At 43.6% G+C, this 25906-nt stretch overlaps 1 protein-coding gene and 2 long non-coding RNA genes across 8 annotated transcripts in view; 2 read left to right on the forward strand and 1 right to left on the reverse strand.

Annotated features, from left to right (window-relative positions):
* The window catches only part of LOC122464421, a 28929-nt gene extending 15282 nt beyond the window's left edge, over window positions 1–13647 (forward strand). Inside the window, exon 3 of the long non-coding RNA XR_006288415.1 lies at window positions 13495–13647. This is a non-coding gene — a long non-coding RNA (uncharacterized LOC122464421). The remainder of the gene's footprint in view (window positions 1–13494) is intronic.
* Window positions 1–16993, forward strand: part of LOC122464422 — a 34012-nt gene extending 17019 nt beyond the window's left edge. Inside the window, exons 2-4 of one of the 2 annotated variants that reach the window (XR_006288417.1) lie at window positions 14693–15338; window positions 15662–15784; window positions 16665–16911. This is a non-coding gene — a long non-coding RNA (uncharacterized LOC122464422). Of the gene's footprint in view, window positions 1–14692; window positions 15339–15661 lie in introns of both variants that reach the window. The other variant, XR_006288420.1, reaches the window with a different exon arrangement.
* The window catches only part of DERA (deoxyribose-phosphate aldolase), a 91252-nt gene that overhangs the window by 46369 nt on the left and 18977 nt on the right, over window positions 1–25906 (reverse strand). For all 5 annotated transcript variants that reach the window (XM_043539288.1, XM_043539268.1, XM_027822988.3 and 2 more), the window contains exons 3-5: window positions 8318–8465; window positions 6209–6304; window positions 4820–4954 (exon numbers count right to left, since the gene is read on the reverse strand). In XM_043539288.1, coding sequence (XP_043395223.1) covers window positions 4820–4954; window positions 6209–6304; window positions 8318–8465 — 379 coding nt within the window. The remainder of the gene's footprint in view (window positions 1–4819; window positions 4955–6208; window positions 6305–8317; window positions 8466–25906) is intronic.

Here is a 25906-nt window from a genome sequence, read left to right on the forward strand (position 1 = left end):
ATATTTTTGTCAATAACATCTGAAGTTTTGAAGAATCATAGCATGAGAAAACAACCATAAAAATACACTGGGGCCACAAGTATATGCAAAGGTTCTGTCATTATTATAAAGCATATGAGCAAAGCAGTTGTGGTTTATGAAGTCACTGGAACAAAGATGTATTTACTGCCCTCACCACCACTTTTCAATTTTATATAACACATGGGTCCTGCTTGGAAAGACTTCCTTAGCCCTTTCTCTGGCTTCCTCAAATAAACTGTGGAATGCAAAAAGATTTATCGTTTCTAGACATTAGATATAGCCAGAGTTTGGGCTATATTATAAATCATATATATGTCTGTAGAATGTTAATCCTATATACTGAACATCAGCCTTGCAACAAAATTTCCCCTCATCCACTGGAGTTGCTTTCCTTGACGGGCGACTTAAATATCAGGGGTCCCCCCACCCCCCATTAACATCATCCTCAATGTTGTAAAGGTTGGTGAGTAAATTTTGTTCCTTGGATAGGTCTCTTTTCATGACAAATATGAGAGGCTACAGTACACAAGGATGTACATTCCTACATAAATTCTCAGAAATCTATCAGTGATAAACTCAGTGACTCCCTTGTGGAAATAAATCACAACTATTTATTAAAAAAAAAAAAACCTGCTTTCTTCAAGCTTGCCACAACACTTGCTGTGGATAAAAGAAATGAACGAAATGAAGAAAAGTCAAAATCTGATTTATTTTTAATCTACTCCACCCACCCTGTCACATCTGAGTGCTCCTTCCCAGTTACTTCCGTTTATACGTAACTGTCTGTAACCTCATGCAGAACAAGCTAATACAGTTCAAGTTAAAACATCCACACCACAGTTGCAGTGGTGCCAGTTCATCCTGTTTTATATGGCAAATCCTGAGACCTGCAACTTCCATTTAACTTCAATAGGAGTTAATTCATTTTAAGGCCAGGAAGGACCATAGCGATCACCTAGTCTGACCTCCTGCATAACACAGGTCACAATTTCAGGCAGTAATTTCTGCGCCATGCCCAGTAACTTGTGACTGAGTGTCAGGTGTTCAGGATCTGTCCCTCTATTATTTCTTCTATGACATCCCTTTTCATAATCATGTACAATATACTTTAAGTTCTATTTTTTGTTGATTGCATGGGGTAACTCAGTGACCCTTGTTCTAAGTAGTCTGTGTCTAGGGCCTGCCCATGCTTTGACCTCTGAAGCATGGTAACTGCAGGCATGTTCAGAAACAGCTATCAAGCACTGTTCTGCACATTAAGCAGATCAATTCTTGACAACTTTTTCAGGCACCAACTGTCGCTACTCTAGGCCAGATTGGTGCTCTCTTGTGGATAGGGCTCTCTTGAGTCAGCTGGGTTAGCTGGATCTGTGCTCAAGACTAGTCCTCGCTCCCATTCCTGGCTATGCAGTGATCATATGCTTTGTAACTCTGACTGTGAACAAAAGTACAGGCATGAGAAAGTGATCGGGATGGATGGAATATCTGAACTGTATGGGAACAGTGTAATTGTCAGATGTCTGTCTGAACACTAAAGAAGAAACAAATACAAATATTGCATTTGTTTATAACATGGCCACCACTGAGCAGCAGTGGCCACTTCAAGTCTGCTGTAGGGGTGCAAACTCTGCTCAAGCAATCATGTGGAGATAGTCACATAGAGGCACCCATTTCATATGTGGTTCTCTCCTTGCCCATACAAATAAAGGGGCGGGGGGGAAATATTGCAATTTCTCTCAATTTTTATCTCAAGTCTTGCAATATTTGATTTTTCCTTAAAGCCCCAGCTCCCAGAGACAAACGATTATACAAGAACTTTAGTTTTCACTTACAAAGTTTATAGCTTTCACGGTTGTGGAGAAACGTTTGTGATCCAAGTGAACCCTAAAAACTCTAAAGCAAGAAGGCAAATCAAAAGAACCTAAATTTTTTATTTGTGGGGGAGGAGGTTGTTTTGTTTTAAATCTCATGATTTTTCCATACTTGGGGTTGGCAATACTCTCTGTCCAGCTTTTCATAGGCTTAGAGATCCCTGTGTGGGAGAGGTGGAAGGCGCTGTGCCTTTTTTTTTCTCTTTGGCATCCAGATGATCTTAATACAGTCTGAGTTTGTATAGCTCCCTCTGCAATGTGGAACTCCCTTAGGAGGATTGTTGGTGGGTCAGGGAGCCTCTGGCTGTGGCTGAATGGAGTTGAGGAAAGCAAATAAACTCAGAGCAAGTGTGGAGACAAAGGGGCCTGTTGTACAGATGGCTCTGGCCTCCAGTAGCATTTAGAGGATGGGGAAATCTGAGTTGAAGCCTTTCTTTGCTCCTTAGGTGGACAGGACAAACCTTGTCTTGATACAGAACTTTCTATCGGAAACACCGTGAGGGAACTTTCTGAATATCCCCCCCCCCACCCATCCCATTCAGTGTCCTTCTCCACAGAAGGACACAATCTGCATTTTTAAAAATTAATTCGTTCATATCTGATAACTAATTAGCTGCTTTTTTTTAAATTTAAACATTTTGATTTTTGCAGCTCTCAAGAATGTTTAATAGTAGAACTATATTAGTCGCCTTATCTAATTATTTGGATCCATATTAGGATCCTACACAAAAAAACTATTATTCAGAATTTAGTTAGATAGTAAAAAAAAAAGTGAATTAATGCTATTGATATTTTGCGTAATGTAACCCATTAAAATGTTAAATATGTTTATGAGAAGATTATTTATGAACAGTTCCATTTGTATACACCCTATAAAAAGTGCTAGGAGACTGGGCCTCCACTACTGTCTATATTACTACTTCATATAGCTTAGTTTGTGTCTACACTAAGCAGTTTCTGAACCGTGCAATGCGCACACTGTTCCAGCTAGAAGTCTAGCACATCTAATCTTTGTAGTGTGGTCATTCAAAGGATATGTCTACACTCATAAAACACATTTTCTAAAACAAAGTATTTTAACACACATTTTAACTAGCATGATGCTAAACACAATTTGGAGCCTACTGTAAACGTTCACTTTTGTGTTTAAAAAAATGTGTTAGCTGATCTTGGGAGGGGGACATATGATTAACCACAAACAACTAATATATTTTTAAAAACCCACTCAATGGTACTAGTCTATTCTAGAAGATAAGTCATGTTTAACTAAGTTAAAATGGTGCTAGCACATTTTCTAATGTGATACATTTCTACAGTGCAGAAAAGGCCTAAACTGGCTTCTAAAATGGTTTCACTTACCACTGTTCCAGTTGTAACAAACTCTTTTCAAGACCAGCATGGACATGGCAAAGTATCTCCCATGTCATTTAATTAGACAAATTTTTGCAACACAAAAATCAACACAACAAATTAGCTTTAAGATGGCATTTGAACGATAATGATTATTTATATCTCCACTTAGGTCCTTAGAACACATATATTGTGGACAGCAGCTGTTTGAGCTTTCTGCTTACTTCCCAGTTAATATCCTTTAATCTTTTACTGGAGGTATGACCTCTAGTGGAGGAAAAGAGGATCATCTAGTTACTATGGCAATTTCAGTCCTGTTGTTGTTTATCATTTGTATTGTGGTAGCATCTGAAAGCCCCAATCATGAACCAGGAATCCATTGTCCTAGGCAGTCTACAAACACACAACAAAAGGACTGTCTGTGCCCCAAAGAGCTAACAATCTAAGTAAGATTGCCAACAAAGGTTGAACTATGATGGCTTTTTTGATATCGATGTCAGTCCACACTGATCTGGACTGAGATCACCAACATATTTATTGAATCTGAAATCAAAATAGCCATTTTGAAAGACAGACAAGCTGATGCCAGCGACCTGGGTTACTGCATATATTTGAGTACAAACTGGTGTAAGTGAAGAATATTGTGAAAAAGATCAAGATACATGAATAAGTTAGCACTAGGATAACACTGAAAGATACAAATATTGGCACGTTGCAATTGATGACATTTTAGTCCAATTCTACTTGTTAATTGAAGGAAGACAGAGATCAGAAAATATGGTATGTCACCATGATGATTACATTTCCTTAACTAAACTCCATTATCATATGTTCCTTTCTGAAGTGTTCTCAGTGAAGGCTACTAGTGCCTGTTTACCTTTACATGGAGATTAGTTATAGGACCATTGTCAGCACTTAAGGTAAACCATTCACGGTACATTAAGGGAGAACCAATTAGAGTAAAACCATCTCCAGTATTATTACACATACTAATTAGAGAGAGAGAGAGAACGAACACCAGTAATAATATGAACTGTAAATTTGTACCTTGAACTTCGGAGAAAAGCAATTAGAAGACACATCCATTTTTGTCAAGAACCAAAACACACATTTTAACGACATATCATCTACACTGACAACCCGTTTGGGTATTTTTTAACTATTCTGTTTGTGGGTAATTAGCCCAGGGTAATTAGACCATCAGCATTCACTTTTCTGCTGTTTCATTTGAACTATGCAGAAGTTGGGAAATTATTTTTCAAATATCTCTTTATATAAACCCTTTCAAAGACTAAATGTAAAAGTCAGGATTTTCCAAAGTGAACAAGTGATTCTTGCTGTCTAACATGACACCTCTTAAAGTACTCTGAATTTTCAGAAAGTGGTAAGCACGCCCACCATCTGAAAATCAGCCTCTTTCAGGGTGTTCGAAGTTCAGCACCCAAAAAACAGAGATACCCAAATCATAGTCATTTCTGAAAATCTTGGCCCAAAGTGGGCAACCAAAAGTCAAATTCTGCTATCAGCGACATGAGCAGAGGACAAAACTTGGCTCCTTAGCTTTAGTAAGTGCTTACCTTCCCACTGGCCAGTCAGCACAAGGGTTCTGTTAATTACAATGTCGATCTCTCTGGCACCATCTTCCACTGCTATCCTAATCTCTTCTAATTTGGTTTTCAGTGGAGTTTGTGCAGCTGGAAACCCAGTTGCCACTATGAAGAATGGGAAAAATAAAGTTGTGAAGTAAACAAAGACTTTTATATAAATATAATTGTTATTAAGGCAGATTGGGGGTATAAAAAGTAAAGTTTTTTTTTTCTTTTTTCCCTGAAAGGGAAGTTACTCTACAGCTCCAGTAAAGACTCAAAGACTTGTAAAGCACCTAATTCATCCCCCACCTCATTTACAAGAACATTTGTTCTTCCCTTGAGATCTTTAATCAGTGCTTTGCTCAGTTTTAAATGTCTCCTGCAAATGGATTTCTCCCACTTTCCTTACAGCTATTTCCAGTTCAGCCTGGCTAATACATATAAGTCCATTGCCTTCAACAAAGTTCTGCCTGTATACACAAGCTCTGAATTTGGCCTAATGTGTGAAATGATCTTTGATGTATATGTTCTTCAGTCCTCCAAAATTCTTATAAAAGGTATTTGAAAATACATGCAACTAATATGGGTAAGTAATAGTCACAATATAGGTAAAGTTGAATGCAATCATACCCTATTCAGCAGTCATTTGAATTTTTGTACTTAAACAATATAAAGGTAACTTGGAAAGGAAAAAAATTAGTCTTGTTCCACTCCCGCCCCTCCCCTGCACCCTTCTGATGTATAAAGAGAATCTGGAAAAGTTTTCTTTCCCCCTTGCAAACACAAACATGTTTTTGTGGTGTTTTTTCAATCCTAAATTCCACATTGTCTCCCTTCTGTGGTGCCCGAAGAACTAGTGAAATGATGACATCACAAAGAATTGAGAGAAAGGTATTTTTACAGGGATGGACCCTTGCACCTGCACAGAGCCTTGCTGACTTCAATGGGGTGGAGGGATCCACCTGCATGCAACCTAAAAGTTGTGCTATTAAGCAAGGAATGGTTTTCATTTGTTGATGTTAACATCTATTCAGCTTTAATGACTAATTCCACTTGGGAGAAAAAATGTCTGTGTAAAGATTCATTATTCCTATCCCTTCAGTTCAGGTATGAGATCAACATACACACCTCCAAGACCCCCACAGGAGATCCTCCTCCAGCAAAACTTAGACTTGACAACTAAAAACTTGATATTCCAGATACATTTTAGTGAAAAAGGAGGAGGATCCTCCCCACCCCACCCTCCAGCAAAAAACCAACCAACAAAAAACAACCACCCTTTCAAGTATTCTTTACCCATCTTATAAAAGCAAAAAGGGCACAAGGCCACTGGGGAAAGAATCTTTTAAATAATACTTGTAAAGAAGAGAAACTTACCTGAAGCTACTGGTATGTTACAACCAGCAGCCTTGAGTGCTTTAACAGCATCAGCTACCCTAGCTGGATACACACAGACAGCTGCTGTAGTAATACCTGCAAAAAGTTACAATCCACTGTTTCACCTGTATATTTCCATGTAACGTGCATTGTCTTCTAGTCCACACTATGGCCTTGTGTGCACTAGATTTTTTTTTTCTTTTAAATCCCGTACTCTTGCACAACCACCAGCTGCTCTCCACTGGCTGTGGCAACCATGAGAGCTTTACTGACAGCGGGGCTCAGGTGGCCACTGGCAGAGCTACCACCATGTCCGTTAGCCCTGCCCTGAGAACACTGAGGCTGCATCCGTAGTAGCTCAATCGCAGACACAGTTTAAGGCTGAAGTTCTTTAAACGCCAGTTTCAGACCAGTTTGCTCGGGGATTTATGATGTCAGAAACAATGTTATCAGAGTATTGTACCTAGAGGCCTATAGCACAGTTTGATTAGCATGGAATACCCTTTGTGTTAGCACAGTTTTGCTGTGTTTCTATTTCAAATTTTATTCACATTCTAAGCAACTTGGCCTGATATTTAATAGTTTTTTTTTAAAATGTATCAAGGATTAGAAAGAATTCATAAATCAGAGTTTAAAAAAGGATTGGGTCTTTCCTATTTCATGACTATGGCTAAGAATCCAAGGCCTGATTCATCACTATGTTCTAGTTTTACACCACACACCCCTGTTGAAAACAATGGGGTTATGCCTGTGTAAAACTTACCATTGCGATTCGTCAATCAGGCTCCAAATGTTTATACAGTATTGATGGATTTGATTTTTGTTTGAATGTAGCTCAAACAAAGCACCAAAATCATGTGGCATTTTAAAACAGCCTCCTGTATCTGACACATCAGTGATATTAATACTTCTGAGAAGTTACGTTGTGCAATGCTGACTATTGTACGAAAAGATGCCATTTTATGGCTATCATTTAATACTAACTCTGTGTGGCCAAATTAACACCTTGACAATTCCATTCCTGTCGGTACTGGGTGTAACATTTAGACTTGTATTGAGGGCCCAGTTCTGCAAAATACTTTGGGAATGCCTATGCCACAGCAGGGAGGTGTGATTCCCAGTGTGGGTAGATAGACTTGTGCTAGCTCTGCTCAAGCTACCGTGCTAAAAATAGTAGCATGGAAATTGCTGCAAGGGTGGTGGCTCAGCTAGCTGCCTAAGCTTGGACCCAAGGGGTCAGGTGGACTTGGACTTGGGCAGCTTGCCTGAGCTGCTGCCCATGCAGTAATGTCCACACTACTATTTTTAGTGCACTAGCTCTACTCGAGCTAGAGCAAATCTGTCTGCCCACACTGGGAATCATGTCTTCCAGCTGTAGTGGACACACCCTTACGGTCAAATCCTGACCCCCAGTGAAGTCCCTAGTAGTAGACAGAACTAGCTGCTATTTTGATCCCTTTCTTAGTTACTGACATAACTGGGTGGCAGAGACAATTCTGAGGCGAGATAAAAAAGCCAAATATTTCAACACATAGCACATGTCTGTATCTAATTGTCTGAACAAAGGCAAAGAGCCACATCCTGGAGCTACACAAAATAACCTCAACCAGGGTTATGACCCAAAATATTTACAGACACTAAAAAAAAAAGCCCAAACGTTTATTGGGGATATCATGTGCATTTTAATGCAAATAAATTTAGTGCCACCGTACCATCCAGTTATTAAAAGAGAGATGTGGGTTTTTTTGTATTTCATAGTTTTATTCTCTTTATGGTTTCCATGTCAAATACTGTAGTATATTCTATAACTCCCCGTATTACAATCTCGATCTGGGATCTGTAAATCAAGGTGAGGTTTTCCCCCCACACACATCTTACATCATAACTAGGGATAAAGATTTTGCAATCAGACCTTATATTACCATTTCTTTGAATGAGACTGTCTAGGCAGTTCAGTCTTCCAGGGCTGTTTGGCTGTGCAATACTAGCTCTAACATCAGTAATGTTCAGGCAGTAGAAATCGAAAAAGAAGATGTTGAGTTAATGTTCTGTCCATAACCAGTTTTACAAAGCCAAAGCTTGCAAGTAATGTAACCGAAACCATCATACCTTTATCATGCATGTTCATGGCTCTCAAAAGATCCTCTCTGATTGGATGCTTGGCTTTGTAACAAAGCCTGTGAATGTTTGAAGGGGTGTCATCGCCTGAAAGGGTGGTGAGATCTATGCAGGTGACAGCTCTCAGTAGCCAAGCAGCCTTTATTAGAGAAAAAAGTAATATACAAAAAAAAGGATTAAATTTTTTAATGTGGCCCAGGTGATTTAGGAGACTAAGCCCATCTCAAAAGTGAGTCACTTAAGTACCTAAGTTTCATTGACAATCAATGGTGCTTTTGAAAATTTTACCCAATGTCTAAAAATCAGCTACTGTACAGTCAAAGGACCAAGTTCCAATTTATGGCACTGGATCAAAGACTGAATAATGAGCAGGAATCCTAGCAGATTATTATACACCAGGATCCTAAACCAATGACGCTTTATCTGGGCAACCCACTGGAGGAAGGATGCAACAGCCTCTATCCAACAGAGTTGTCTATGTGCCCGTAACATGCTAAGTCTGCCTCATGCAGAGCTAGTCTTCATAGAAAGCATACACACTCTTCAGCGGGCACGTGAATTATAAGTGCAAGTCACCTGAATGCACACAAGACAGGAATATGCATGCCACCATTACATATTACAACCCTAATCTGTGCATATGCATCAGGGTGAAATCCTGGTCCCACTGAAGTTAATGGACATTTTGCCAGTTACTTCAATGGAACCAGGATTTCACCCTAGGTGTCTTGCACGTTTTAATATTTGGGTCCTAAACTCTAGGTGTCTCGGTTTTCCTGTCTCTAAAATGGGAACAATCATATTTACATATCTTCCTGCAAAAAAGTTGAGAAATTGACTAACATTGCTAAAGCATTTCAGTATCCTTGGACAAAAGATGCTACATAACTTTAAAAATTGTTATTTTTAACTGTAATTGGGGTTGTTTTTTTTACTTCAGAAAGTTAGCTTTTTACATCAATGAGGTTTTTTATAACTGGTTTAAATTAAAACAAAAATTGTTGTCCAAAAAGAAGAGAATACCTAATCAGCTGCTAAGAAAGGGATTCTAGTCTCATCCCTTAGGAAATGAGTTGTGAAGTTGTGAAGACAGATGTAGTAAACTGCTTCCAAGAAATGGTGTGAACCTTATTTGTTTTAAAATAGGATTTTGGCTTATTTTATTTATATATATATACACACACACACACACTTGGATATGGACTTGAGCAACAAAGTTTGGATGTGGAATATTATCTACATCCAAACTTTCCCAAAGTTCATGGTGTTAAGAGCTAAGGATCACATTCAGGCCCATCTCTGTTTGTTAGACAGCACATGGATTTTCTGCTACATCTGTACTTGGGTAGATGGAAAAAAGGTCTTTATGAAAACAACCCCTTGGTGTTCTTTAAAGAAAAACTGAATTATTTAGTTCAACAGTAGTGTCACTACACAAATAAAGAGCTGAAGGGTACTGGGGGGCAACAATGCATCTGCCCTGCAGCCACATTAATGGCGACATCAATACCAGAGTAAATCACCACCCCAAGTGATTATATCTATGCAATCCAAGGGGTGGATTCTTCACTCTGTTGCACCTTATGTGAATATGTGGTAATTTACAGCAAATCAGAATGGTCCTCGTAGACTTTAAGGCCAGAAGGGACCATCATGATCATCTAGTCTGAGCACCTGCACATTGCAGGCCACAGAATCTCACTCCCGTAATAGATCCGTAACCTCTGGCTGAGTTACTGAAGTCCTCAAATGATGATTTAAAGAGTTCATGTTACAGAGAATTCACCATTTACACTAGTTCAAACATGCAAATGACCCATGCCTCATGCTGCAGAAGACAACAAAAAATCCCATGGTCTCTGCCAATCTGACCTAGGGGAAAATTCCTTTCTGACCCCAAATATGGCGAACAGTTAGATCCTGAGCACGTGGTCAAGACGCACCAGCCAGACACCTAGGAAAGAATTCTCTGTAGTAACTCAGAATCCTCCCCATCTAGTGTCCCATCACCAGCCGTCGGAGATAGTTGCTACTAGCAGTTGCAGATCAGCTACATGCTATTGTAGGCAGTCTCCTCTTACCATCCCCTCCATAAATTTATCAAGCTCAGTCTTGAAGCCAGCTGGGTATTTTTTTGTCTCCACTGCTCCCCTTAGAAGGCTGTTCCAGAACTTCACTCCTCTGATAGTTAGAAACCTTACTCTAATTTCAAGCCTAAACTTGCTGATGGCCAGCTTATATCCATTTATTCTTCTGACAACTTTGGTGCTTAATTAAATAACTCCTTTCCCTCCCTGGTATTTATCCCTCTCATGTGTTTATAGAGAGCAATCATATTTCCCCTCAGCCTTCTTTTGGTTAGGCTAAATTAGCCATGCTCTTTGAGCCTCCTCTCATAAGGTAGGTTTTCCATTCTCGGATCATCCTAGTAACCCTTCTCTGCACCTGTTCCAGTCTGAATTCATCTTTCTGAAAGACGGGAGACTGGAATTGCAAAGAGTATTCAGATGAGGTCTCACTAATGCTTTGTATAATGGTACTAACACTTCTCTATCTCTACTGGAAATATTTCTCCTGATGCATCCTAAGTCTGCATTAGCTTTTTTTTCACAGCTGCATCACATTGGCGGCTCATAGTCATCCTGTGGTCAACGAATACACCCAGGTCTTTCTCCTCCTCGGGTTTCTTCCAACTGACAAGTCCCCATTTCATAGCAAAAATTCTTGTTACTCAATCCCAAGTGCACGACCTTGCAAGTTGTACTATTAAAATTTCATCCCATTTCTATTGTGACATTGCACCCCATATTCTTCACAGTTGTATAATTATGATGCATCTTGGACAAGATGGGTCATATAAGGTGTGATTGGAAAAGTTATGATTTTCTGAATATGATTATCTTATTTGTATGTATGTATCATTTTTGTATCTGAAGTTATGAATATTAACTATTGTGACGGGGCAAGGCCAGATGGCTATAGAAAAGTAGTGGGAGATAGATATATTAGCTCCAGGCTAAACAAATCCCTGGTACCAGGATAAGTGAAATGGCAGCTGCTCCAGGTCAATTAAGACACCTGGGGCCAATTAAGAACTTTCCGGAAGGCAGGGAGAATGCTAGGTTGATTGGGACACCTGAAGCCAATCAGGGGCTGGCTGAAACTAGTTAAAAGCCTCCCAGTTAGTCAGGTGAGTGTGCATGTCAGGAGCTGTGGGAGGAAGTTGTGCTGTTGGAGAGACTGAGTAGTACACACCATATCAGGCACAAGGAAGGAGGCCCTGAGGTAAGGGTGAAGTGGAGCTTGAGGAAGTGAGGGCTGCTGTGGGAGAAGTAGCCCAGGGAATTGTACATGTCATGTTTCTAAAAGGTCAGCTACCATAGCTGATACTATTAGGGTCCCTGGACTGGAGCCGGAGTAGAGGGTGGGCCTGGGCTCCCCCCCCCCCCCACCTTTGCCCCCAATTAATCACTGAGACTGGGAGACAACAGAGACTGCAAGGAAGGATAACTTCTCCTCACCTCCCTTGCTGGCTTATGATGAAAATGGCTCAGTAGACTGTGACCCTTGTCTCTAGAGAGAGAAGGGTTATGTGGAGGGTCACAGTGAGCCTTTGAGGCTAGCGAAATCTGCCAGGAAACGCGGGACCCACGGAGACAAGGACAGAGCTTAGTCACACTATGTATCTGAATTTCACATGTAGTCACATCAGGGTGACCCCCACTAGGCAAAATGCTTCCAAGTCTAGATAGCCGACTATGAAGGGCCTATTCAAGGTAATGGGCATTAGGAAAAACAACAGGCCTTAGGAGATGCTTATCCCCCACTTGGTGAGCCTTCCTGAGAATGCTCCAGACAGCTTGTAAGTAATGGCTGCTATGACTCAGCAAGGTATGCGAGGGCATGTGACCAGGCCACATGACACAGAACTCCATCTTGGATACCAGTGTTTTTCCACAAACTGAGTTTGGTACAAAGGGTTCCCGCCATATGCTAAAGCTATATAAGTCAGTGAGTGACGTCATTTGTTGTTCTTCACTCCCGCACAACTGAACATCTAAGAGAAGCTCCTAAGGAAAAGGACTTGGAACGGGGGTGGGGATCCCAAGCTGCAAAACAAATGCAGCTTGTCCCTTAAGAATCTGCAAGCTTGCTTGTATCATCAGCCAGGGTTAGAAACTGCTAATTCACATCCAATTGGTCTAGTATGTTAAGCTTAGTTTGCGGTTTTGTTTATTTGCTATGTAATCTGCTTTGATCTGTTTGCCATCCCTTATAATTACTTAAAATCTATCTTTTTGTAGTTAATAAACTTATTTTATGTTTTAATCTAAACCAGTAAGTTTGGTGTGAAGTGCTTGGGAATCTTAGCTCAAGGGGCAGGAGCTGTTGCATTTCCTCTCTACATTGAGGGAGAGGCAAACTCTATGACCTTACACTGTACAGTTCCCTGTGCACTGCAAGATGGCATAATTTTGGGTTTATACTCCAGTGCGGGGATGTGTGCCTGCGGAGCTGGAGGTTATCTTGGCTGTAGCATCTCTATTGTTGATTCATGCAGTGGCTGGACAGAGAGCCTGCATGTAACTGCAGCTGGGTGTGTCCCTGCCTGTGTGAATGCTGGTGGAAGTGTAGGACCAGGAGCAGTCTGCAGCTTGTCACAGCAGCACAGTGTGAGAGGGAGCCCAGGCTGGTGAGTCAGAGGGCAAAGTGGTATCCCACTTCCAGGTGGCACCCTGGAGGGAACCCATCACATCTGTTACTCCAGTTTTCAAAGTCATCCAGATCTTCTTATATGATATTCCAGTCCTCCTCCAGATTGGCAATACCTCCCAACTTTGTGTCCTCCGCAAATTTTATTAGCGCACTCCCCCTTTTTGTGCCAAGATCATTAGTAAAAATGTTAAATAAGATTGGTCCCAATACTGATACCTGAGGAACTCCACTAATAACCTCCCTCCAGCCTGACCAATCACAGTTCAATATGACCTGTTGCAGTCTCCCCTTTAACCAGTTCCTTATCCATCTTTCGATTTTCATATTCATCCCCATCTTCTCCAATTTAACTAATTTCCCATATGGAACTGTATCAAATGCCTTACTGAAATCCAGGTAAACTGGACCTACTGCATTTCCTTTGTCTGAAAAAATCAGTTAGCTTCTCAAAGGAGATCAGGTTGGTCTGGCATGATCTAACCTGTGTAAAACCATGTTGTATTTTATCCCAATTACCATTTAACTCTAAGTCCTTAACTACTTCCTCTTTCAAAATGTGTTCCAAGACCTGGCATACAATTGAGGTCAAACTAACAGGCCTGTAGTTTCCCAGATCATTTTTTCCCCATTAAAAATAGCAATTCTCCAGTTAACTGAGTCAACCCCTGAGTTTACAGATTCATTAAAAATCCTTGCTATTGGGCTTGCAATTTCATGTGCCAGTTCCTTTAATATTCTTGGATGAAGATTATTTGGGGCCCCCGATTTAGTTCTATTAAACTGTTTGAGTTTGACTTCCACCTCAGTTGTGGTAATTTCTACTTCCAGATCCTCATTCCCATTAGCCAACCGACCACTATCCCTAAGATCTTCATTAGCCTTATTAAAATCAGTGACAAAATAGTAGTTTAGATGTTGGGCCATACCTAGTGTGATGCTGTATAAAAAGAAAGATGACCATGTTTACGCTAAAGTATCACCACTGATCTATCCCCAGTGTTGCACAGCTGTAATAAATCTTATACGAAGTATGCCGTGTAAGATATCATTGGAAAAGTTGTGATCTGTTGAACAACACTGTTTTGGTGCAATCCGTGTATCATCATTATATAGGAAGTTATGAATATATTTGTTATATTTGTAGCTCAAACATGTTGTGTTTCTGGGTAACACCCACAAGACAGATTTATATTAAGACCAGCCAGCCATATGTTGATGGGCCATTAAGGAGAATCAACTCTTCCAGTGGGCCCCTCCCAAAGATGCCTCAAAGAGCCTATGGACAATGGAGGCCCAGTGACTCAGCAGGGCTCTTAAAACATGTGATCCCTGAGTCCATGTTTCAGACAGTAACTTTCCATGCACATAGGCTGAGAATATAAATGGAGACTGTCAGATCATCCACTGGCCATTTTTCTGCTCCCCATTTCTGGACTGTGATTTCTAACAAAGGGAACTTTTAACAAGGGACTGAGGACTCCAATAAGACAGTTAATTTTTCTGTAATTGGTGTTCTTTGAGATGTATTGCTCATGTCCATTCCATATTAGGTGTACATTGGCATGTACACTGGTGCCACATGTTTTTCCCTTATCATGGTCCCCTAGGGATATTGCTAATCTGTGCCTGGTTTCTCTTGATCTTTGCCAGGGCCCAGCTGATGAGTGGAATCAGAGGGGACATGTACATCAGGCTCCCTGACCACGACAGGAGGAAGGCATCGGAGAGGGATTCCTTGCTTAGACCCTGTTGAGAACAAAACTGGTGGCATTTCCTGTTCTGTCTGGTAGTGAACAGGTGGGAATTTACCACCTTTGGAAGATCATACAGGCTACCTCTTTATGGAGCGACCGCTCAAGATGAGAGGAGAAGTCCCTGCTGAGCTGGTCTGCCAGCATATTTCTGACTCTGGGAAGGTGACAAGCTTCCAGGTGGATTTCGTGGCTGATGCAGAAGTCCCACAGACGGAGCGCTTCCTGACAGAGAGCTGAGGAGCGCGCTGCCCCTTGCCTGTTGATGTAGAACATTGAGGCTGTGTTGTCAGTCAGGACTCGTACCACCTTGCCCGACAGGTGGGGCAGGAAGACTCCGCACGCCAGCGAGACTGCTCATAGCTCTTTGACATTTATATGTAATCGCGCCTCCTCCAGGGACCACATCCCCTGTGTCTGGAGGTTGCCGAGATGTTCCCCCTAGCTGAGGTCCAAGGCGTCCAACACCAACTCGATGGAGCGAGGAGGGTTGTTTCGGAACCCCTTCTAGGACTGTCCCGCAGTAGGTCCACCATCTCAGCGAGGTAACTATCGCCTGGAGAATGGTAACCACCTTCTCTAGGGGGTTTTGGGTCTGTGAATAGACTGTCACCAGCCATTGTTTCAGGGGCCGCATCTGGAGCCTGGCACGGCGGACCACATAAGTGCAAGCTGCCATGTGGCCCAGCAGGCACAGACAACCCCTGGCTGTAGTCAGAGGGAACGCGGAGACTTCCACGATGAGGTTCGCCATCATTTGGAACCTTGCCTGTGGCAGAAACGCTCTGGCGCAGGTGAAGTCGAGGACTGCGCCGATGAACTCTATCTTCCGCACTGGCACTAACGTCCACTTTTTGTCGTTCATCAGTAGGCCCAGACAGCAGCACGTGGCTTGAAGCACCACGATGTCCCTTCGGACTTGACGACTGGCTTGTCAAAGGTGGCTCCAGGTCTCGAGGTATGGGTAACTTTGGATACCCCAGCACCTGAGGTAAGTCACTACCACCAACATACAGTTGGTAAACACCCTCGGCGCTGTCGCCAGGCCAAATGGGAGAATCGCAAACTGGTAGTGGTGGGGCCCCACCGTAAACTGGAGGAAGCATCTGTGTCCTTGAAAGATCACTATGTGGAAGTATGCGTCCTTCGAGTCGAGGGCGGCATACCAGTCTCCCGGATCAAGGGAGGGGATGATAGAGGCCATAGACACAATATGGAACTTTAGCTTCTGTAGGTACTTGTTGAGGTCTCTCAGGTCCAGGATGGGCTGTAGACCGCTCTTGGCCTTTGGGATTAAAAAGTACCGGGAATAAACCCCCATGTTCCTGTACTGTAGAGGAACTTTTTCCACCACACCTAGCTGTAGTAACCTCTTTACCTCCTGCACAAAGAGACTCTCATGAGAGGGGTCCCTGAAGAGGGATGGGGAAGGCAGGTGGGAAGGGGTAGTAGAAAGGAACTGGAGGGTATAACCCCATTCCACTGTGCTGAGGACCCAGTGATCCGAAGTTATAGTGATCCAAGCTTGGAGGAAAGGGGAAAGGTGGTCAGATAACACTGGGAAAGATGGATCTGGGAAAGAGTCTGGTAGGTCGCCCTCGGGCACACCCTCAAAACAACTGTTTGGCCCCCTGCTTATTACGGGTTGAGCCCGACTGGGCAGAGGGTGGAGGTGGGTGGCTCAGGCGGTGCTTGTAACCCTTGGCTTGTTTATGGGGCTGGTCCTGCCAAAGCTGGCTCCCCTGGCCCTGAGGCTGCTGTAGTTTGAACTGCTTATATGCCGGGGCTGGGACGTAGAGACCCAGGGTTTTCAGGGTGGTGCGGGAGACCTTGAGGCCATGCAACTTGCTGTCTGTTTGCTCCGCAAATAGGGCCCTGCCGTTGAAGGGCAGGTCCTGCAATGACTGCTGGGCCCTGGTGGACAACCCAGAGAGGAGCACTTGGTTATGTGACTCACCACATGGAAACAGCTGAAGCCAGGTGTGGGCAGCAGCATCCGATGCCTCCTGGAGGGCCGCCTTGGCCGCAGTCGTGCACTCATCAAGTATGGTTCGGAAATCCTTCTTGAAAGCCTCGGGGAGCCACCCTTCAAACTTGGCTTGCCACATATTGAAGTCATATCAGCCAAGGAGGGTGGTTGGCTACCCTCAGCTGAAGGCTGGAAGACGAATAAACTTTACATCTGAAAAGATCCAGCCTCCTCAAGTCTTTATTTTTGGCGGTGGCCCTGGGTTGTCCCTGCCTCTCCTTATGGTTAACTGCCTCAATCACAAGGGAACTGGGAGCTGGGTGGGAGTATAAGTACTCGTGCCCTTTGGTTGGCACGAAGTACCTCTTGGCTCTTTTAGAGATAGGCGCCAGGGAAGACAAGGTCTGCCACAGGGTATTAGTGATCTTGGAGACCCCTTCATGAAGGGGTAAGGCCGAGGACCAGAGGACGTCAAACAGAGTCCAAAGGCTCTTCCAATTCCTCTGCCTGATGCCCCAGTTTAGAAGCGACCCTCTTCAAAAGTTCCTGGTGCACCTTGGTGTCATCCTGAGGAACTGGATGAGGGGGCCCAGTGATAGCCTTGTTTGGCGATGACAATGCCGGTGCCACCTCCACATCCATTGGCGGTCCAGCAGCTTGCTCCACTGGGTCCTCCTACACCTGCAGGGTCTTACCGCCTGAAGCCTCGAGCACCGGAGTGGGACAGGATACCAAGGCTCCAGACACCAATCAGGCAGCCTGGGAAGGTTGGGTGAACTCCCAGGGGTTCCATCGGTACCATGGTGCCAGCCACTGCACTTGGGGCCATGGGACAGGTTTTGGTGCTGATAATGTAGTCGGCACCACTGGTACCCGGGCTTGTCCCACAGTCAGGGAACCTTGCTCTGAGCCGGAGCTACCAGCGGAACGGTTGGTACTGGGCGATGAGGATCGGGCTAAGCGGTGGCTCTTGTCCAACCAGTGCCGGTCGCTACATCCCAAAGCTGACCAGTCCGAGCAAGATTGTCTTGGTTGGGCTCTCAGGGACCAATGGCGTTCAGATACCCGGCGATCCACGCCTCACGCTACTCAACCAGTACCGGGACGTCAAACAGGACTGAAAGCTACTACGGGCTGGTTGCTGGGAGGATCGCCCTGAGTAGTGCAATCTCCTTCTTGGAGATGGGCAATGACGGCCTGGCGATCGGCCGTCTCTGGTGTCTGATCAGTACCAGACCCTTGGAAACTGTCGGGGCTGGTCCCAGAGTTTCTGCCAGGTGGCACATGCCACAGAAGGTTTGCACCAATCCACCAGCAAGGTACGCCTTGAGTCCCTTGATCGCTAACCCTGGTGCAGGGACCAAAGAGGGCTCAGCTGAGTCTGTCTCTCTAGTCCTAAGGCATGACAGCTTCAGGCGGGCGAGCGATGGCAGGACATCCCTCTTGATGGGAAACAGTGCCGCTGAGGCAGGGACAGAGGTATAGGTCCCAACGCGGGTTTTCCTTGAGACCAGGATACCACTGGAGCCAGTGTGGGTGGCACCGGGAGGGTCAGGATCTCCTGAGCCGCTTGAAGGGCTTCAGGCGTCGACAGCACCTGAAGCTGGCCTGGGCCCGCAACGCTATCTAGGGTCCCAGGCGAAGTATGGGATGGGCTGCACCGCTCGACCTGAGCTGGGGCCCAAGTTCCCAATGGGGGCGTTGAACAGCCTGGCATGGGTCGTGGCTCGCCCCCCGCCCTCTCCTTTCCCTTGTGGGAGGTAGCAGATCTTCCCCTCACAGTCTTTTTTGGCTTCTTGACCGGAGCTGTGGAGGGGGACTGATGCTGGCTCATGGATGGCGCCAGCGGAGCACTGCACACGGAGGCCGCGATGCTTGATGCGGAGTTGGACCGCTACTCTGGAGCCAGAGTGAGTGCCGACTCCATCAGGACTGCTTTCAGATGGATATCGTGCTCCTTCTTCATCCTAGGTTTGAAGAACTTGCAGATACTGCACTTGTCACTTATGTGCCCTTCGCCCAAGCATCTTAGGCCGCTGGTATGTGGATCACTGACGGGCATAGGCCATTTGCATCGATCACAGGGCTTAAAGCCTGGGGACTGGGGCACGGGGACTGGGGTAACTAAGAACTATATACAACTATATTACAGGTTTTCAAAGGTCTCAAGAACTGAGAACAAAACAATGCTAGAAGTTCCAGCACCATCACTGGTGGCACGAAGGAACTAAGGGTTGGGGGGGAGTCACAATCCTATGAGGTTATGAACTTAAAAAGGTATGTAAAGATAGAAGAATAGGTCTTATTAGGGGACATCTCCGGTCAGGAGAGGAGAGATTTGCTCATGGAATGTGACCAAAAGGTAGCAGCAGAGGCAATCCAGATGCAGACCCTGGCAAACAAGCAACAGTTAGAACATGAAGGAAAAAATGGCAGAACTTCTAATAAAGGAGAAGGAGGCTGAGGATGCAGAGGAAAGGGCATACCAGAGACACCTAGCAGAGGTTGAAATTGAAAAGGAGGCTCATAAAATGCACATGGAAGAGATACAAGCCGAGAGAGAAGCAAATCAAAAAAAGGTAGAGGCTCACACGCTGCAATGCCAAGTCCTGAACAGGCAAAGAGAACAGCCTGTGGATACTTCTCCTCTCAACAGAGACTGGGATAAAACCTGCCAAATTTATAAAGAATCTAAGTATCTTGAATTTTTATCTACATTCTGTGGTGTTCATAAAATTCCAGAAGAAAACTGGATGCCAATTCTCCTGACCAAATTGACTGGCAAAGCGAGGCAAGTGTCTAACGAAATGGGCTGGAGGAAGCTTTGAATTATAAAAAGATTAAAGCAACTGTATTGCAAAGGTTAAAATTACTCCTGACTCCTATAGGTTGAAATTTAGTAATCTTAAGATGTCTGATAATGTTACTTATGTGGAATGCACACACAAACTGCTTGGTTATGTTAAGAAGTGGGTCATGGGAGCGGGAGCATATGATGACTTTGGTAAACTGTTGAATTTAATTACTCTAGAGCAGTTGTTTAGGCTGACACCAGAAGATGTTAAGGCTACAGTTTGTGATAGGCTGACTCAGTTTTAAAAAGCAGCAGAAATCGATGACAAATATATAGAAAATAGGACTCGTGAGTGTAAGCCCCAGGGGAAAGGTAATCCCTCTGCACCCTAATTTAAAAGGGCTGAAAGGTTTAAGAATAAACCTAACCCCAATTTTGTTAAATAACCTCATAAAAGTCCAAAACATAAAACCTCTCACTCTAACAGGAAACAGGTGATCTGTAATCACGGTGGGACCCATGCCATATAAAACCCAATTGCCCAAACATTAAAAACACCCAACAGTCTGCACCCACGGAACCCACCTTGAGTGCTAATGATGTTACATACATAACAATGATGTTAAATACAGAGGCTAACCATGTAAGCACTAACACTGCCACCTTGCGTGCAAACGCTGTCTCTTAGTCTGAAAGGAGATGGAAAAGGAAGGGAATGACCCCACGAATTATATTAATGCGGAGTCTTTGGATGGTAGCAAAGAATTTATTAACAGCGCAAAAGTTAATAATGTTAGATGTGTAGGATGGCACGGTTAAGCATCTGACATTACTTTAGTTAAAAGAAGTCTTGTCAGAGCAGAACATTTGTTGCCACATAAAAGTGTAAATATTTTGGCTCTCTGAGTTCTCTGTGAAAGTACTTTTGGCCAAAATCCACCTGGAGGGGGAAATTTTTAAAGGTGATATTGTGGTTGGTATTAGCGATTTGCTACCCGCTGATATCTTGATTGTTAACAATATCGTAACTATATTTAATCAGGTTAATATCATAACCAGGTCACAGGGAAGGTATGGCTCTGATGCAGCTGGTGTCAGTGAGGAAAACTGTGAGCAGGCAAAGAGTGTCTCCCAGTTTATGACAGTTGAGAACTTGTCTGATATGATTCTGAGGTGATTCTGGACTTAAATTAAACACAGGAAGAATTTGTTGTTGCTCAGAGTAGTGACCCAGCTGAAGAAGGAAGGAGAAGATTTTTTATGAAAAATGGTTTTTTGTTTAGGAAGGCTCCTTCAGGGAAAGAGAGGCTTCCTAGTGAACTTGTGAATGGATAGCTGTGCCTGAAGAGTGCAGGAGAGAATTGCTCCAATTAGCTCAAGAATCATTGTCTGTTGAGAGTAGCAGTGTACCCACTGAAAAGACTGTCCCCATTACTAACTGCCAGAGGTTTTTCAACTGAGCATAGCTCCACTGACTTAACTCTACAGAGTACCGGGAAAGGTGGCTTAGCGAAGGTTTCAGAAGGGGAAAATGGAAAAAGAATTTTTGGGGCCTATAAAGACGCCCTGTAACCAGTTGGCTTTGCCTAACCAGCATTTTGGAGTAGTACAGTTGTTGGCACGTGGGTATTCCTATGCTGATTCTTTAATGGAAAATGCCCAGGACAGGGAGGCTGATGCAGCACCTGTCCATCTAGCTTGTGTCTCAGATCCAGAGGGTAGGGTGGGTAACTGACTTTTCAGAGCAGAGCAGCCATGCAGACGAACCCTCGGGAACACAAAGGGTGGTGGTAGACAGACTCTCACCTCTAGACCCTTTGAATATGTCCTAGTGAGCTCAGGCACATCTGATTCCATGTGGAAGCACAATTTAATAGTTGAAAGTCATCAGGACACTGATTTGGACATGCGGGTGGAAACTCTCTCTTTGAGAGAGAGAGAGGCCAGTCTCTGAAGATTCAAAGTAGATTCAAAACGAAGCAGCCAGCAGTGTCTGTGAACATGCAAATTAACAGGCTGGGAGGGGGAAGGGAGCTTTGCCACTTACCCAAAGAAAGCTGCTGAGAGGATGCTGCTAGAAACAGACATTCCTGGTCAGCAGCAGAGTTGTTTACACAAGAAGGCTCAGATTACAACCCTACAGGAAGTGGAGAAGGGCTGGGTCCTGAAGGTGAGGGCCACAAGTTAATCCCAAGAAGGTAAATAGGCTTTTTACATGTGCGCAACCATGACGTTGGGAGACAGCTCCACAGAACATCTGCTAGTATACAAGATTCCCCTACATCCTTACCTCACCGAACACTCAAATACCACAGCTCTCAAGATATGATTGAATTAAAGGCATATGCCAAGGGAAATACTAAGATAAAGGAAAAGCTAGTGACTAGTTACGGTGCTAATGATAAACCTTGTTTTTGATCACACGGTTTATCATAAGCACCATAATTTTCATTACAAATGAGCGTTTACAAGTATTTTTATACTATGCTTTCTGCTTAGACAAAAAGAAAAGGAGTACTTGTGGCACCTTAGCGACTCACCAATTTATTTGAGCATAAGCTTTTGTGAGCTACAGCTCACTTCATCGGATGCATCCTTTTCTTTTTGCGAATACAGACTAACACAGCTGCTACTCTGAAATCTGCTTAGACAGTTTGTCTCTGAGGCTAGTTTGTTCAGTACCCTTCTTGAACCTCTGCACAGTGATACCTTAGTATAAACATAATCATTTTTTTTTTTAAATACAGCATCACACTCCGAACGCAAAATTGATGTAGGAATGGGTATCCCGGACACTGTTGAATACATCCTAAGAATTTCCCATTCTTTGTAAGGACTGTTATGGGGGCCACAATGTTACTGAACCCCTTTACAAATCTATTGTAACAATTAGCCAGACCAATAATGGATTGGACCGGCTTCTTTGTTCTAGGGGCAGGCCAGCTTTTGATGGCCTCTACTTCTAAGAGATCAGGGCATACCAACCTATTGCTCATACTGTGTCCTATATAGGATACTTTTGCAAACCCTATTCTGCATTTGGAGACCTTGGCAGTGAGGTTGAGTTCCTTCAGCTTTTGTAACACAATTCTTACGATTTATGTGATCTTGCCAGGAGTTACTGAAAACAGCTAAATTGTTTATACAAGCTCTGGCAAATGTTTGTAATCCATTCAATACTTTGTGAACCAGTATAGTGATTTTATGGGCTGACAACTATGCCACCTTATGACACCACCAGTCTGAGGTATATGCCCTGTATTCTAGCAGTTTGACCTGAGATTGGTGCTTTTACCGGTATCCTATACCAGATGGAGTGACACCTAGATTATCTTTAATCTCCATCCCATCCTCAGCATTTAGTAGTCCCACTTCTTCTTTCCTTGTTTTGTTCTTATTTATATGGCTATAGAAACTTTTACTATTGGTTTTAATTCTCTTTGCAAGGTCCAACTCTGCTTGGCTTTTGGTAGTTCTCACTTTATCCCTACTCTTTCTGACCTGTAAGAGGTAGCTTTCCTTGCTGATCCACCCCATCTTCCATTCCTTGTAGACTTTCTGCTTTCTCTTAATCACCTGTTTGAGATGCTTGCTCATCCAGCTTGGTCTCAAACACTTCCCTACAAGGTTTTTCCCCTTGCTTGGGATTCAGGCTTCAGATCATTTCTGCAACTTTGACCTAAAGTAATTCCAAGCCTCCTCTGCATTTAGATCCTTGAGTTCTTCAGTCCAGACCACTTCCCTAACTAATTCCCTTAATGTTTTTAAGTTTGCCCTTTTGAAATCAAGGACCCTAGTTGCAGATCTATTTATTTTTTGTTTATCCTTCCATTTAGTTTAAACTGAATTAGCTCATACTCCCTAACACAAGCTCTTCTAGGAGGTCCTCACTCCTCACCAGAACCAAATCTAAAATGGCATCACATCTTGGTGGTCAGCAACTGTTTGGTAAAGAAATCTGCCAGCTATCACATCCAGGAAAATCTGGACTCTACTATTATTAGTAGCACTTGTCCTCCAATCTATATCTGGGAACTTAAAGTCTCCCATAATCACTCAATTCCCAGTAATACTTATTTCATTAAAAAACATTAGAAGTCTCTCTCCATATCCAAATCGGATCCTGGTGGTCTGTAGCACACCCCATCTGTTGATCAAGCACTATCCCAGGAGACCCACTACTAGCTTTCTTCCCCAAAGTGATTTTAGCCCAAACAGACTCTGTCTTATCCATTCCGTTACTTCTAACTTCTTTCCAGTCTACCTCATCATTACATACAATGCTACTCTATCACCTTTACCTTTAATTTCTGTCTTTTCTGAACACCACATACCCTTCAATACCTGTACTACAATCATGACTACTATTCCACCATGTTTCTGTTATTCCTATAATATCTGGTTTCACTTTCTGCACCAGTAGTTCTAGTTCCTTCGTTGTGTTACCCAGGCTCCTTGCATTGCTGTACAAACATCTTAGTTGTTTCTGCTTCCTCAGTCCTGAGTACAGTCATTCTGCTGCCAGTATTGCCTACCTGACCGTTAGCTTCTTTTGTATCAGCACTATCTCTCCTCTCAATGTTCATTTTCCTACCCACTGCTGTTACTTTCTCATTGCTGTATCTTTTCTTACCTGATTTTCCTCCTGCTCAATATTAGAATCAGGTGTGGAGATTACATGAGCATCTCCCCAAAGTTCCTAGTTTAATGCTCTTTCTATCAATGGTTCCAGCCTCCATCCCAGATGTCTATTTCCCTCCCTACTCAGGTGGAGTCCATCCCATGAGAACCGTCCTTTGTCCATGAATGCCTCCCAGTGGTCAGACATCCCAAAGCATTCCTAATAGCATCACTACCTGAGCCATCTGTTGAGCATCATAATCTTGTCTTGCTTTCATTTTCCTCCTCTAGGGACAGGCAGAATTCCACTGAAGATCACCTGAGCCTCCGTTTCCTTAAGCGTCTTCCCCAGCCTGGCATCGTTTTCCTTGATGAGTTCCAGCGAGAATCTAGTTGTCTCATTTGTTCCCACATAAAGTCAATCAGTAGATTCTTTCCTGCTCCCATTAGGATCCTCTTCAGGATCAGGCTCACATCCCATATCTTAGCTCCTGGCAGACAGCACACACCCTTCTGTTCTCCGGATCAGCTCTGGTGACAGTCCTGTCTGTTCTTCTTAGCAGGGAGTCACCAATCACATAGACTTGCTTTTTCTTGGTGATGGTGTGATTCTCCAGACTTCCTCCTGTTCTTTCTGGTTTCAAGTCCTCTTGTCTTTTATTCTCCCTTGCAATCTTCCTGTATCCTCCTGGGGCTCTGAACTCTGGGTATCTCCACTGGCTCTTCCCCTCTTCTTATGACTAGCCGCTGTTCTCTTCTTCCTTGTCCTCCCTCCTTCAGTTACAGCCCCTTCTTCCTTTTTCAACTCAGCAAACCGGTCCTGAGCTCTATTTCCCCTTAACTAGCCGGTCCTTTCCTCTGCCTGATTCTCATAGTCACACGCTTCCACTGGCCACTTTCCTCACCCAGCAGTCTCCACTCCAAGTTCTTCAATCCAGCTTGCATTTGTGAGTCTTGGCTTTTCCCTTCAACCTGCTCTTGCCTTCCGTCTATCACCTGCTCGGAACCCTTCAAAACTCAACCATAGTTTTCACCTGCATCTCCAAGCCTCAGATCTTCTCTTCCACCAGCTCTGTCAGGCAGCACTTCATAAAAAGCAAGCTCTTTTCAGGTATCTGCTCAGGAAAATGTACATGCCACAGTTTCCATATCTGGTCATCTTCATTCGTCTCTTCCATTCCTTGGATCACTACCACTGCTGCCTCTGTAGCTGTCAGACCCTACCCTCCTAAGCACCTTTCAATGAAAAAGAAAAAAACAAAACAAAAACAAAACCCCAAAACAAAAACCCAACAAACCCAGTTTGCTGGCTCCTGTGCTGCTGGCTGGCTGCTTGCCTGTCTTTATAGGACTCGTAATCAGGAAAGCCCCGCCCCCTAATCAGGGTTCTGCTTCCCGCACAGCACACTGCCTCCTACCAGCCTCTGCAAACTGAGCAGAACAAAACAAAACAAAAACCAACCCCACCCCACAAAACAGAAAAAACCACACAACACACACAAAACTCACTCACTGCTTTAAGGTACAGGGGCTTGCCCAATCCTTCCTTCTCCTGCAACAGAACTCCCACTCAAACTCCCCCTGTTTACAGCTCTGTTTGCTGGCTCTTGTTTTATACCCACTTCACACAGGTACAAATGAAAGGGAGTAGAGAATCAGGCTCCAAGCATCTAAATGTTCTCTAGGTTAAGAAGCACTCCAAGATTTTTTTTAATCACTACTGGTGTTTC

The sequence above is a fragment of the Chelonia mydas genome, chromosome 1 (genome assembly GCF_015237465.2).
Source record: "Chelonia mydas isolate rCheMyd1 chromosome 1, rCheMyd1.pri.v2, whole genome shotgun sequence".
Lineage (NCBI taxonomy): Eukaryota > Metazoa > Chordata > Testudines > Cheloniidae > Chelonia > Chelonia mydas.